The sequence below is a fragment of the Schistocerca serialis genome, chromosome 9 (genome assembly GCF_023864345.2).
Source record: "Schistocerca serialis cubense isolate TAMUIC-IGC-003099 chromosome 9, iqSchSeri2.2, whole genome shotgun sequence".
NCBI classification, from domain to species: Eukaryota; Metazoa; Arthropoda; class Insecta; order Orthoptera; family Acrididae; genus Schistocerca; species Schistocerca serialis.
In genome coordinates, this window is record NC_064646.1 from 439,695,574 (window position 1) to 439,712,005 (window position 16,432).

At 40.3% G+C, this 16,432-nt stretch overlaps 1 protein-coding gene across 1 annotated transcript in view; it reads right to left on the bottom strand.

The window, feature by feature from the left end:
* Positions 1 to 2,941: 2,941 nt before the first annotated feature.
* LOC126418539 (ataxin-2) overlaps positions 2,942 to 16,432 on the bottom strand; it is a 130,409-nt gene continuing 116,918 nt past the window's right edge. Inside the window, exon 13 of the mRNA XM_050085352.1 lies at positions 2,942 to 4,457. Within this exon, the coding sequence (XP_049941309.1) occupies positions 4,405 to 4,457 (53 nt within the window). The 3' untranslated portion in view covers positions 2,942 to 4,404. The remainder of the gene's footprint in view (positions 4,458 to 16,432) is intronic.

The window sequence follows — 16,432 nt, forward strand, 5'->3', positions numbered from 1 at the left end:
AATTTGTTGAACTGAAATGTCAACACTTTCAAATTCATATTCTCTTCCTAGTAGGGCACAAAGCCTAAAAAGATCTTTCATACTCATTACAAATTACATTTTTTATTTCCACAATTTTGTAGAAACATGTCCATCTTCAAATCACCCCATAAAGTAATGTGGATTTTTCGTACAGATATCACCCTGTCAGCAGGAACAATAACAAATAGTTTTCTAAAAATATTTGCCACATTCAGCCAGTTCACTAAAGAAAATTAATAAACAGATTAACAGCTGCTTTTACAGATGCTAAAATAAAATCATGTAATGAAGAACATTTAATTTTGATACTAAAAAAGTGGCACATAACTGTGACAGATGACATACATGCAGCAGCAACAGTATAACAGTAGAGCCAGTGATTTTGTTTACTTTCCCTATTAAGAAAACGAGAGATCACATACCTTCACTTTTTGATCAAATGTATGGCTACATCAAAATAGACTAATTTATATACCATTGCAGGCATTATTTCATGTAACAACCTTATGGGATCCATTTTAAATGCTTGCATGCTGTAATACAATCACTGATAAATTTGATCCACATGACCAAAATTATGAGGACCTCACAAACACATGGAGCAGTAAACTATTTCCATACATTTCTACACAGTGATAAAATATTCTATAGGTTACACATCTTACAAGTTCAAAGGTTTACTGGGATTTCCTTTAGTTCTTACTATTCTACACTGAATGTTGCTGACCAAGAACAACTGACCTCTCTCATTATTATGTTTCAGTTAATTGTATTTCTTGATTTTAGTTAGCATCTGGTACTGAAATAAAATTATGCAAAGGTATTGCATTCAATTTGCCTGTTTTTGATAAATGATTCTCCACACTGATATGGGCAAATGATCCAGGAAGCAATGCTGCGAGGATAGTAAAGTTTTTAAAGAGCTAGGTAGCTAGATGGGTGAGGTGCGTTGGACCTAAACTCAAATGAGATTGTAAGAAGAAGACAGATTACCATTAATTCAATTTCACACAGTTTTGGCCTGGCCAGAGGAGAATGGAAGTTCACAAACAGACCCTTCTCTCTCTCTCTCTCTCTCTCTCTCTCTCTCTCTCTCTCTCTCTCTCTCTCTCTCTCTCTCTCTCTCTCCCCCCCCCCCCTCTCCCTCCTCCACCACCACCACCACCAGCCAGCCCCCCAGGAAAGAAAGTGCTGCCAAAAATAATAGGTGCTATTTAACTTGCATCTTTGAGTTAACATTTTTCAGTCAACTGTTCATTACGTAACATGACTCTTAATTCAAAATGTACACACACAAAATACAAGGTGAAGATAAGTGTTTCATATGATGTCTTAAGAACCATTAAAGACAAGGCGCAAAAATACATGTATCCAAGAAACTGGAAATAACTGTACTGTAGAAGATAGTGCTCATGATTAGGTAAGAAGAAAGAATAAGCATTGAAGTTGAATGCTATGAACAAACCACTGCAAAGAACATGAAGTAGCTACAATTTGAAGAATAAATTAATTATATACTGAGGGAAAGAAATGTTGCAACAACTGCTACATGCATGTGAAGGAAAAGAACTTGGTTTTATCAGTACATTATATAAATAGAAACAATTACTCGGCAATGGTTGGAGTTTGACCGCCACTAAAGAATTAAAATGTCAATTTCTTGCACTCCCATGAATATGGTGTCCCGCTCATTTATCTGCCGCTCAGTAGCACATTATATACCAACAATTGAATCAAAAACTTCACAAGCCCACAGAATAAGTCACTGTGATCACAGTTCATACAATTATTGCACAAACCACATTACTTGGGGGATTATCTAAACCCATAAAGCATGTGTCTGTTGCACATTGAAAGATGCCACTCATTAATTTTAAGTGCACTGAAAATAAAAACCTTTGGAATTTTTTTAAAAAAATTACCTACTGGGATGCATACATGTTAACAGCACTGTAACATACATGTTCAACACACTAAACACTTTCCAATCAATATGAAACATCGGGTGTCATTGCAGAGCGAATGGCTGCCACTAATTATTTAATTGTGGTCCAATAAAAGTACACTCAATCAATGATAAAATAGCATATTTTTTAGTAATAATATTAACAACCTTAAACGAAAATTTTGAATATTTTTCACCAAAATTCATGATGGCATTACCAATACAATCCTAGGGAGAATGAATGAATTGCAATAAGACTGCATAGGTACAATTTTGTTTGAATCGTCTAACATTCATCTCTGCAAGGAGAAGATATCAAATTGTTAATTTCATTGTTTGAAGATTTCTAGAGTATTTTTTTCACAATGTCATTTCTCGCTGTAATGTTCTGCAGTGTTTAAACATTGGACTTAACATATTCACTTAATATTCATGTTAAAAAATACATGACAATGACAAGAAAACTGGCTATATGTGTCAATAATTTAAACAATTAGGAGGTGTATTCAGCAGACAAGGGAAGTACAAAGTAGCTAAGTATTACTTACAAATAACACACTTTACCCTCCATACTGTTCTTCCTAAGCGAGAGCTTTGTGTAGATTAAATGCTTAATGTTTTAAAAACTGATTTTTTAATCTCTACAGAATCTCAAATGTTTAGTACTTTAAATTTAGAAAAAATGTAATGCCCACCAACAAATGATAAATTCCCAAATTACAGCAAACACTTATCTCAGGAAATTTGAGGTAAGAACACCTGTTGCACTGCTCACGAACTTTACCAACACAACAAGCAACAATTACAAGATGACAGAGGTTGCTATGAAAACCTAGATATCAAAATTAATAATATATCTCAACTGAAAAGAGGCAGTTATGTGCTGATAGTCCCAGTATTTTATCACTTTTCATACACCAGGATTTTCAAAAGACAGCAACATGAAGCACCCCCCCCCCCCCCCCCCCCCACACACACACACACAGAAAATGTATTTAAGAACACACATGACCACCATCTTCTCTAAAGATAGGTATTTATGTAGGAAAATACATGAGAAACCTATAGTAAAATATAAGTATGTATAAGAAAAGAAAGCAGCACAAAATTCAACACATTTCAAGGTTTGTTAAAAAACGAAGTATGAGAAAGCCAAACATATCCCAACACATTAACTCCCATACCACTTTGCGTACTGGTTGGGGATTCATCACAAAGCATGTAAGGACACTGCTTTATGAAATATTCAATATCTGCTACTATTTTGCGAAATATGCAGAAAAATACTTTCAATTTTCTAAACTGTATCACTTTTCCCATAAGGACAAAGAATTAAATATAATCATGAATTATGTAACGCTTTCATAAGAATGCATGCCATCACATGAACATAGTGATAGACAAAATTTTCTAATACTTGTTTGAAAGACAACTTTCTGACTCTGCTTCATTGATCAGATACTAATTGCAAAATCCTGAAACTAATAAATGTTATTGTAAAACAGTATATCTCACTCCTAGTAACAGCTATTTGAGAAATTCAGACTGATGGAAGACACATCCTTCACATGTCTCCTATATTTTCCTCCTACTGCTGGAGTGATAGCTACACCACTTAAAACACCACCTCTGATGAAGAAGTGAACTCTTACTTACCAATGAAAATAATAATAATAATAAAAAAAACAACCTTAAAAGTCAACCACGATGATGAAAGTAGAGAAGAAAATAATACAAGTAAATGAGTTCATTTGGGTAAATGAAAGTACACGATTAACTTGCCTTCTGTGAGAAACAACTGCTTCAATATATGACACAGCAAAAACTGCTACCATACTGTTTCTTTTGAATTAGGGCCTCAACAACTGCACTATCAAACACTGTAGATGCTTCATCACACCTTCAGTTAAACTTACAAAAGTATGAGGTAAATAAAATACCTCATGTAAGTTTTGCATTAAAATCTACAAAATGTAAAATGAGCCACCTCAGCACTCTGCTGCTGCCTCATTATGAGGCGTCATCATCAGAAGCACCATCATGAAATTGTTGCATAAAATATATCACAGGCACCTTATTTGTTTGAGTATCCATTCTCTTTTCCTTGCTCCATCATCAATGTTCTTTGTAACCTCTTTGTGGAACATACACAAACCACAGTTATTGTTTAAGCAATGTATTGTGGGATGGAAATGAGAAAGATTAACTTAATCACAGATGCAAAAGGTGGGAGCTTTTTCCCTGTTTTTGTACGTCAAAAGGAATCTTTATATAGTTTGCTCATGTGTAATCTCTCGCATCATATGCACACGCTCAACTACTTCCCTCAAAGCTGCCATTCCATAACATTGCCACCAGTACTCATTTTTACTTTTAACTCCAACTGCACTTGCAATTTTACTTAATAATTAGATTATCTACTAGTTTCTGACTCCTTGTCATTGATTGTGTGGCAGAATCACTTGTATAGGATGTGGTTGCCCACTGCCAACTGGAAAAAAAGAAAAAAAAAAATATGTTAGTCTTTATATGTAACAAAAAGAAATACAGAGTTTACACATGCATTTGACATTAAGTGAGAATATGCTAAAGAAGACTGTAAAATTACAAGTATATAGAACAGCTGACCCGTAGGTACTCCACGAGATGAAATTCCAATTGCTGTCAATTTTATTTCTACTTCCCAATGTATTACTTGCCTTAAAGAACTGTTCCTTCCTCAGTGAGGATGAGGGGTTGGTTCGGTCAGGCTGGAAGAAGTGGCAAGCAACTCAGACCCCAGACTGCAAGGGACCCCCTGTGTTCTAGACATAAGATGTGGCCAGCCATCCTGTCTCCTTGTAAATGTATGATAAAATAATTCATATGTGAAGTTAATCGAGGACTCTGAGCTCAGAACTGATCTACCACAAAAATGATATTAAAACTGCAACTCCACTGAGCAAGGAATTTTACACAGTTTTAATTTGTACAAGATTACTTTAGACACAAATGAGATTCTCAGTTTTTGGTAGGGAATGAAAACGTAAAATGCTGTTGCACAAATAAATGCTAGCAGTTGCCTGGAGTGATAGCAGTAGTAAAAAGAATAATATACACTAAAAACCATCAGGATTCTTTAAGGTCCTTCCCCGCCTAGCGGTCTAGAGGTTCCCACTATCACGTACTCTGAAAAACTTTTTTTTTGTGTTAATTTTCACACACATTGCCAATACGCATTGCTTAAGTTTCACTATCATCAGTTCAATAGTTGCAGAGGCACAGTAATTTATTTGATCCCATAATGCAGCACTGAACAATGTACCCTGAGTTTTCGGCAACTTTGAGACATAATTAATATCTCTGACAAAATTTTCTTTGAGGAAACTAGCCCCTCTTGGAAGAACTGTTTACACTCTCATATAGTAATGAAAAAAATGAGCTATTTTCATACAAATAATTTGAAACTAAATCTGCAGAAAAAATAGCTGCTTGAAAATTTGAAGTTTAGCTTTTTATATCCACAGAAGTAAGTATGTGATGAATCTTAATCTTTGCACGTACTGACTTACCAACACAAAGTTTAAAAATGTAACATTTCATTCTTTGACTGCTTTCCAATAGTTTACAAATAGAGGCAAAAATTCACAATTTTTGTAAAAAAATGCTAAAAATGAGGATTTTAGCACACTTTTACAATAAAGTGTATTCATTTGCAATGCCTGTGCATACGGTCCTAGCGATGACATAGTGAAACTATACCTGTATTCTATTGGTACTCTAATCTGATCTGTCTGATTATGTTTTACAGATTTTTACCACACACTGGGTAAGCTTGAGTCATAAGAACTAGAAAAACTACAGGAAAAGTAAGGCATTTGTCATGACTTCTCGTAACATATTTCTGATAGCTGTTCTGCTGTAATAGTTACAGAATCAAACTAGTTGTAAACTTCACAATTTAACTGTGTATTACCAAGGTACTGGAGATCATGGCAATAAAATTGTTGCATAAAGCTGTAAAACATATTCTTTATGTTTTACTCAGTTGTCACACTGTATGAATTTTGATAAAGTTCACTACAATCTGTCTGAAATTTTTTGGATAAGGTTTCATGTTAATGAAAAAATTGAATGTGTGCCTTTATTTTGCAATGCTACAGATGAGCTAGTTTAATCCCAGTCTGAAGTATAGCATATTTTGTGTTCTCATAGTTTATGTGGAGCATAAGCGCACTGGTGCAAAAACTGTACAAATCTGTTGCTACATTACATCGTGGCTCCATCACTGATGGTTTCTTCCAAAGTAAGAGAATGATCATCCCCATCACCATAGGGTCACACCTGAAGCTGTGCAGCAGCAGCAGCAGCAGCAGCAGCCAGAGGTAGGTTTCTTTACCACAAGATTCCAAACCTGATAAGATTCTCTTCATACAGAACCTCATCAGGCCTGATAAGGGTTTGTTTCCACAGGGTGCCAAGCCTGGTTATGCATTTTTTTAAGTGTCCCAGGTGTGAGATAGAAAAGTTCTCTCAGGATCATAAACTAGTGTTTGCTTAAAGGTACTTTAATTTTTTTTACGGGTTTCACTAATGTGCTGTTTAATATCCCCAGGAAAAATATACTGCTCACCATATGATGTTCTTAAGGAGCTGGAGTAACTGCAATGCTAGGCTGTTACAGAATCCAGCACTTGTTACTACATGATGACCAATACAAGGAATTTTCTCGACCATGTGGGTGCATTAAGCATGGTAACATATCCTTCTCAGTGGAAGCCTCACAGACATTCCCAACCCATTATTCTTTTTCATAAATACAATCATCTTACTGTACTGCTTGTAAGCTCTATGTTAATCTACTTCCTTAACTACTGTCACTAATTTTTAGCCAGGAAAGATAATGCATCATTTCAAATGCTACTGACCTGAATTGATGTTTTATCAGATGGCTAAAAACAATTTCCTCTACTTACTGCTAGAGTATGCCCATGTTTAAACTTCTCTTGTGCAATTTCCTCTTCGTGGTTGGAAAAAAATTGACATTAATGCTCTAACTTCAGAAGTGAAACAGTTCTATAAATAAAAGAATCTGTCTACCAACTGGCTGTTGCAATCTTGCTCTTGCTGCTAATTCTTTTGTTGTACCTCCAATCCCACCACAATGTGACTTTACATGAAACATAGCAAGAAAAATTCATTCTGTCACTGTTCCAAAGTCTCTTATGATGGCACAAATTGTGAAAATATTGTATTGGGCACTGGAGCCCATGACTGAAATAATATATGTGGGAAATCTGAGTAGATTGTCTTAACATATCTGGACACCACCTTTTATAAAAACATGATTATTAATTCCTGACAGTCGGTAGATGGAGACAAGTGATCTAACTATTTTCAAATAGATTTTTTTTTTTTTTTTTTTTTAACATTTCAAAAACATGAGCAGTAATTATGTCCTGTTGCAGAAAATCACTGCTAACACAAAACTCTGATCCCACCTTCTAATTTTGGCAAAAAGTGATAACAAAGGATGTATCATTGTTTGAATATTTTCACTGCACTGTGTCTTGAATTATTAATGAATAATTTTCAGCTAAAGCCATTAGTATATGAAGCTATAGAGTGATCCACGAATGATAGCGGTTCGTGCATCTTGAGGTATGGACAGGGATGGCATTGTTGACACATGCACATGCTTTCCACCTGAACTAAACATATATCCTGCAGATTATGTTTCTCGCTTGCTTATACAGAATTTATCGTTACCACCACCTCCAGCGATAACAACTCGCAACAAGTGACATAGAAATTCGCTAACAACTCACTGCGACCACATTTAATGCTCGCATTAGTTACAGCATTAAGAGCAGAGTGCTCCAAAGACTACTGAACGGCTGTGGGTTGTCTTGAGTAAGAGTGATGTAGGTGCACAGAATAAGCCTAAACTCTACAGCCATCGTTCGTGACTCCAACTACAGTTTTCCTTTATGTCACATTTAGGGGCTTGAAGTTGCAATCTTGGCAATGTTTTGATTTGTGTGTGTACTACGTTTTGTTATTGGAAATGGCACATTTCCTCTGCAACTTTTGTTTTATTTTGACATTTTCTCTTGTTTATCTGTTATTGCTGCAGTACTACCTTGCAGCAGCTGCATACAGTAAAATTCTTTGTTAGAGTATCATTTCTTACCAGTCAAAATTACAAAAATTTAACTGAAAACTAACACAATGAAAAATTTCCCAGAATTCTAAAAAATTCCTGAGTTTTCTTGGTTTTCTCCTGGTTTGGAAAAATCTCTCAGGTTTTCCCCGGATTCCCTAGGATGTATACACTCTTTTATTGTTGTAGGGTGTATACACTCTTATTGTTGAGACTATGACAACCCTGGACACCCTACCACATCAACAGCTGATGACAATGCGGACATAGGAATGAAAAGGGTCATCCCATGTCAATTCAATGCAGTCAAGTAACATTTTCAACCTGACCATCTCAGATTTCTTTCAAATTTAGTGCATTCAATGGCCCAGATAAGAGATGGAAAAATACCAATTTGCAGGTGTGTGTTACAACTGTGAAGAAAGTTATAGGTCTGTAAAGTTTGGCATTAGTGCGAAATTTACACGCATATGTCGCAACATAAATGACTGTAATTCTGGTTCTAATCCAGTTACAGCAATGAAAATGGTACCATTGGAAAGCTAATGAATAGACCTTTACATTGATATGCTACATGGCAAGTTTCTGAATTTTCATACTAAATGTCATTATTTTGTCAGCATCAACATACTACAGAAATGAAGACGGTAACACACATATATGAAACACAAATTATGATAAAGTACAATCCATAAGCAATATTGTGCAAAAAATATGGTATACCTTATTATAGTGGTATTATAAATTATTTACATTACATTACATTATTTACATTACAGTTGTAATGAAAAGGCAATGAAAAGTTATAACATCTCTCCTCACAATTTCCCAACTAAATTGTTAATGTTCGTGAGATCTGATGAAGGGAGATTGTATGTCCTTCCACTTGGTGTCACTGGATCCACTCTTGTGATAATGTCATATTTTCTGATGACATAAGCGTCTGGTTTGGCAGGAAACACAAATGATGGAGATGGTCCATGTGGATGCAAGAAGTTGAACTTTACTTCATCTGTTTCTTCACATGTCTGCAAGACATATGCAACCCACCAATGACTGTCATACATACAGGCAACGAATCTATGTATATTTGTTAACAGCGTTTCATTCACCATAGCGATCAGTCACTCTTCCCTACTCACTAAAGAAGCAGAATATGTCTTTGACTTCACTAAACCTTTGTTAACGGGTATTACACTATGAAGCTTATGGGTACCTGGAATCGTCCTTTTAGTTCTGAAACATTGTTTCAGCTTGGCTGTATCTTCATCACGATGGGAAACTGATGTATGGTGGAAAACACATGAAGGAATATTTTCCTTGCACCACTCAAACAACTGTCGTGATGTGAAAATATGATTTTCGTAAGATCGCTTGAGGCTGGCAAGTCTTGCTAATCTTTACAGTTCCTGCTACCCCATCACAGCGTTCTTTACCATGCGCTGTAGCAAAAAAATGCTATTCTGCTGTAACATCAAAATCTTATTGATGGTAGGACAAATTCATAAAGTTCTTTCTGTTTTTGTATTGGGCAGCACATCCATCCAAAAAGTAATAAATGTGCTTTGGATTTGACACTGACAACTGACATTTTAAGAAATTGATGGAATCTGCCTACAAAGAATAAACATACACTGTATTATGCTGAAGGCAGGAAGATATTTCCATGTATGATACATGTCATATTTCATTAGTGCTTGAATCTCTGTAGTAAGCTATACATGGGTGAGTTGTAGCCTGTGAATTATTCCAGTGGAATCCTTGTACCTCATCCTGAATGGTGAAGGAGTAATTTTCTGCAAAGCCACAAAGAACATGAAACTCATTTACTTTGAGACCTCCTTTAATGTTTTTACAGAAATGTGACTACTGCTGGGAGATAAATGAGTGTGGTAGGAGCTGTTGTAACCTCGATGCAAACACCTCAATGAAATCATCTGTTGACTTTGTTATAGCCTCTAGAGCTACCCTGCCTGTAGTTGGCCAACACTTATATGCAATTTCGTCAATGCAGTTCTTACCAAACAGACCATACAGATAATCAGTCTTGTCACACCTGGACAATAGGGACATGAACCTAAGAAACATGCTGGACAGACACAAAGTCTCTTCTTCCTGGCATCATACGGCTCACTTCATGATCACAGTGAAAACCACGCACACACTGAACAGTTCTCTCACATAATACCTTACCTGGCTTTGGATTTGGTGTCACTAATAAACCATGTTCTGCTACTGTTTTGCTCTCCGTACCATGTAATCTGAAGCGGAAAATTCTTTCATAGTTTTCATTATACTCCAACTCTTTGGAAGTAAAGTTAGAATTTGTGTTTTGTCACACATACAGTCTGAACTGTGAAACTTATATTTCAGCTGGGTGATAATTTCACTTTCTCCAATTCCACTCTCTTCTTTTTCCGGTTGTGCCACATACGTATGCTGCAACACAGAGGCTATTTTTTTTTTCAGTTTTTGTTTTGGGAACTTTTTCTCACTCTGAAGCCTCTTTCTTCACAGGAGATTCCCCTAAATACTTAAGGCTATTATTTAAAGCATTGAGTGCCAGATCTGATGCTACTTCATATTCACTTAAATAATCTCTGGAAGTACATGGCACAACTGAGGCAACATCTGCAATAATTGTTGGGTTTTGTGATATTTTTTTTCTACATTTACTGCAAATTTTTCCACCTAACAATACATTAGGATATTTGTTTACCATCCACTCCAGAACATTCCTTAAATTCTTTTGCACTCTTGAATGACCTCCTTTCCTAAACTGATTACAACAATACGATTTTGACTTGGAAATCCATTTTTTACTAAATATTACGACACATTTACACTGCACTTTGTTAAACAAGCCACAGCCATAAAACATACGAAACAAAATTTGCATAGTATGTAGAGACCAGTGGACTAATGGTGACTAGTTGCAATTAGAGTCTCACTGATTGGTTGGTTTAAAAGAGGGGGAAAGGGACCAAACTACGAGGTCATCGGTCCCTTGTTCCTAATAAAACAATGCCACAAGTGTGAGAATAAAACAGACGAGACATATAACACAAAACGGAAAGACCACAAGAATGAAGGAAAGACAACAAACACTAAAAGGAACAAAAGAGGACAAGAAAACAACAGAGAGATGCAGGAAACAGAAGAGAGTAAAACAAGCAAGCAGATTAGTGGCTGGCCAACCACGAAAATAAAAATGAAAATCCAGTTACCCTGCAACACATTAACACTTCCACCCTAAAAGAACTAGGGTGGAGGACACAGAGAGACAAAGGACATGCACCAAAACTCTGATCAAATGATGAAACCCACCCTCACGGATGAAATGTAAAACCAAATCAACCGATGAGGTGTTGTCTGCTAAAATCAATGATAATGAGTCCGGCAACTGGAGATTAGGTCGCAGAGCAGCCAAAGGAGGACAGAGCAGGAGAATATGGGCCACTGTCAACCGGGCACAGCACCTACACTGGGGTGGGTCTTCACAGCGTATGAGGTAGCCGAGGGTCGCGCAGGCATGGCCAATGCAGAGCCAGCAGAGAACCACGGAGTACCTGTGAAAGGCCCTCATCGAGGACTTCCATACATTCGTGGTCCCCTTAATGGCTCGCAGTTTGTTGTGCGTACTGAGATGTTGCCATTCCGTCTCCCAAAGCTGAAAAACCTTGTGGCATAATAACGAATGAGGGTCAGTTGCGGGGATGCTCATCTCCAGAAGTGGTTTCCGTGTAGCCTGTTTGGCCAGCCTGTCAGCAAGTTCATTTCTTGGTATTCCGACATGACCAGGGGTCCAGAAGACCACCACCAAACGACTGGACCGTTCCTGGGAATAGGTGGACTCCTGGATGGATGCTACCAAAGGATGACGAGGATAGCACTCGTCCATAGTTTTCAGGCTTCTCAAGGAGTCAGTACATAAAAGAAAAGACTCCCCAGAGCATGAACAGGGATACTAAAGTGCACGAGAAATGGCCACCAGCTCTGCATTGAATACACTGCAGCAATCGGGTAAGGAATGCTGTTCAATATGGCCACTGTGAACATACACAAAGCCAACGCGACCATCAGCCATCGAGCTGTCTGTGTAAACCACTTCGGAGCCCCGGAACACGTCAAGAATCGAGAGGAAGTGACAGCGGAGAGCCGCAGGGTTTACGGAGTCCTTAGGGCCATGTGAAACGTCCAGACGAAGTTGCGGCCGAGGCATACACCATGAAGGCGTACGAGGTGGTAAAGGGAAGGACTCCAGTTTAGAGAGAAGGGACTGCACGCGAACCACAACTGTTAGCCCCGACCTGGGTCACCAATGCGCCGGGCGAGAAAAGGAGACGGTAATTCAGATGCTCAGGAATATTACGAATGTGTGCAATGTAACTGTGCGAGCAGTTGTGCACGTCTGATTTGCAATAGAAGGACCCCAGCCTCCACCAGTAGCCTAGTCACCGGACTTTCCCTAAAGGCTCCTGTTGCTGGCCGAACCCCGCAGTGGTGCACAGGGTCGAGTAAACACAATGCTGAGGGCACTGTCGAACCATAAACCACACTCCCATAGTCAGTCCAGGATTGGACAAGGGTTCTGTAGAGCCGCAGTAGCATAGAGCGATCTGCACCCCAATTGGTGTTGCTCAGGAAACGGAGGGCATTGAGGTGCTGCCAGCACTTGTGCTTAAGCTGATGTAAATGAGGAAGGCAAGTCAATCGAGCGTCGCAAACCAGTACTAAGATTTGATATGTCTCCACTACAAAGAGTGGATCATCATGAAGGTAAAGTTCTGGGTCTAGATGAACGGTACGATGCCGACAGAAGGGCACAATACATGACTTTGCGGATGAAAAGTGGAAGCCATGGGCTAGAGCCTATCACTGCACCTTGTGGATGGCTCCCTGTAGGCGACGCTCAGCAACACCAGTACTGGAACAGCAGTACGAAATGCAGAAGTATTCTGCATACAGAGAAGGTGAGACGGAGGGCCCAACAGCTGCTGCTAGACCTTTAATGGCCACTAAAAATAGAGACACACTTAATACAGAGCCCTGCAGGACTCCTTTCTCCTGGCTATGGATGGAACTATGGAAGGCACCATCTTGGACACGGAAAGTACGGAGTGAGGGGAAGCTTTGGATAAAAATCTGTAGTGGGCCCCAGAGGCTCCACTCATGTATAGCACACAACACAACCTGGCGACATCATGTCCTTGCCATATTGTATAAGTCAAAAAAGACGGCAACCAGGTGTTGGCATATGGAAAAGTCTGTTTGGATGGCAGACTTGAGGGACAAAACTATCTGTGGCCGAGCGACCCTGGCAGAAGCCACCCTGACATGGAGCCAGTATGCCACGTGACTCCAGGACTCAACCCAACCGCCAACATACCATACGTTCCAGCAGCTTACAAAGAATGATGGTGTGGCTGATGGGCTGATAGCTATCCACATAAAACGGGTTTTTACCGGGTTTGAGCACCGGAATGATGGTGCTCTCCAGCCACTGCGATGGAAAGGCACCATCGCACCAGATCCGGTTGAAGAGGATGAGGAGATGTTGCTTGTAGTCAGATGAGAGATGTTTATTCATCTGGCTGTGGATCCAATCAGGCCCAGGGGCTGTGTCGGGGCAATGTGCAAGGGCATTGAGGAGCTTCCACTCTGTAAATGGGGCATTATAGGATTCACTGTGGTGTGTAGTGAATGAGAGGACACTCCCTTCCAGCCGCCGTTTGAGAGTGCGAAATTCTGGGGGGTAATTCTCCAATGCAGAGGCTCGAACAAAGAGCTCGATAATTGCATTTGCGTCGGTAGATAACAAGCCATTTATGATAACACCAGGAGCACCTGTTGGGGTCTGGTACTCAAAAACACGTTCGATCTTTGTCCAGACTTGGGAAGGCGACGTATGGCACCCAATGGTCGAGATGTATCTCTCCCAACACTCCACCTTCCGTCATTTGGTAAGTTGGCGAACACGGCCACGAAGCTGTTTAAAAGGCTATGAGGTGCTCCAGGGAAGGGTGCTGTTTATGCCGCTGTAGACCTCGCCGACGCTCCTCAATTGCTTCAGCGACTTCCAGTGACCACCAAGGGACTACTGACACCTTGGGCACCCTAAAGAGCGATGGATCGCGTTTTCTGCTGCAGAAACAATTGTTGTAGTCACCTGCTCCACCATGACATCAATATTACCATGCGGGGGAGATTCAACAGTGACAGCAGGGGTGAAAGTTTCCTAGTCCGCCTTGTTCAAAGCCCATCTGGGTAGGCGTCCGTGGGCCTGACATGAGGGCAGTGACAGGAAGATTGCTCTCCAGTAGGTAGATGGGAGAAATCCTGGGCTGCAAATTGATAAATCAATAGTCGAGTAACTACTGAAATGTGTGGCTGCCCCAGTATTTAAGAGGTCGAACTGAGACAGTGAAGTTTCTACATCTCTGCCTCTGATAGTAAGCACGGTGCTACCCCACAAGTGGTTATGAGCATTTAAATCTCCAAAAAGTAGGAAAGGTTTAGGGAGTTGATCAATCAGTGCAGCTAATACAATCAGGTGTAGTGCACTATCTGGAGGAAGATATACATTGCAGACAGTTATTTCCTGCACCTTTCTTATTCTGACAGCCACAACTTCAAAAGGGGTTTGAAGAGGCACAGGTTCACTACAGGCTCAATTTAGGACATAAACGCAAACTCCACCAGACACACTATTATAGTCGCTACGGTTCCTGTAATATCCCTATAGCCACGGAGGGCATGGATCCACATTGCCAGGAACCAGGATTCCTGGAGGGCAATGCAGATAGCAGGTGTAAAGCTTAACAGATGCCATAGCTCAGACAGGCAGTGGAAAAAACCGCCACAATTCCACTGGAGGATGACATTGTAAGACTGGGAAGACATGGAACATTCAATGAGGCAGTTTACAACTCAGAGTCACCTGCTGCCACCGACTTATTGCCTGAGCAGTCTATATCCATTGTGTCTGAGGGTCTGTTGAGATCTAGGTCCTCAGCAGATGCCAAAATCTCCACCCCATCCTCAGACGCAGAGCTTGTAGGTAGTGGTGGTGGTGGTGGTGGTGGTGGTGGTGGTGGTGTGAGTGCCACTGCAATTTCCTTGGTCTTAGGGGTTTTCTTTTTGGGTTTCTCTGATCCTTGGGTTTCCCTGGCTGGGAGGACTTCACCAACTCAGTCTCTGGGACTGAGGATGAGCGTAAAGCCCTATGACCAGCTGCTTTTGGGGTCTCCAGCCACTGGCGGGTGTCATCTTTCCTGCTAGCAGAAACCTGGGAAGGGAGTGACCCAAGTGACCCCTTCCTAGCAAGAGAAGCTGAAGAAGACTTACACTTCTCCGGCTTAGAAGTGGAGACGGGCGTCCCCGATGGTTGGGGGGGGGGATATTGATCCCGAAGTATGCACCCCACCATTAAGGCAGCAGGTGTAGTCTTCCGGCTCTGAGAGGTGACTGGGGTCGGCAGAGCTGATGGTGCCAGAACTGTTGTACCGGCGTAAGACGATGTCATACACAAAGGATGCAGGCGTTCAAATTTTCTCTCAGCCTTCGTGTAGGTCAGTCGGTCCAGGGTCTTGTACTCCATGATTTTCCTTTCTTTCTGGAGAATCCTGCAGTCTGGCAAGAAAGGCGAATGTTCTCCGCAGTTGACACAGATGGGAGGCGGGGCACATGGCGTATTGGGATGTGACGGGTGTCCGCAATCTTGACATGTGACGCTGGAAGTACAGCAGGAAGACATATGGCTGAACTTCCAGCACTTAAAGCACCGCATTGGGGAAGGGATATACGGCTTTACATCACAGCGGTAGACCATCACCTTAACCTTCTCGGCCAATGTATCATCCTTGAAGGCCAAGATGAAGGTACTGGTGGCAACCCGATTATTCCTGGACCCTGGTGGACACGCCGGACAAAATGTACACCTCGCTGCTCTAAATTGGCACGCATCTCTTAGTCAGACTACAAAAGTGGTCCCTGTGAAATATGATATCCTGGACCACATTTAAGCTCTTACGGGGCATGATGGTTACAAAAACATCCCCCAACTTATTACAAGTGAGTAATGCCCGTGACTGGGAAGAGGACGCTGTTTTGATCAAGACTGACTCAGCTCTCATTTTGGACAAGCCCTCCACCTCCCCAAACTTGTCCTCTAAATGCTCAACAAAAAACTGAGGCTTCGTTGTCATGAAAGATTCCCCATCAGCTCTCGAACATACAAGGTACCAGGGTGAACAAGATCTGCTGCCATCCTTAGCTTGACGTTCCTCCCATGGTGTGGCCAGGGAGGGGAATGATTTTGGGTT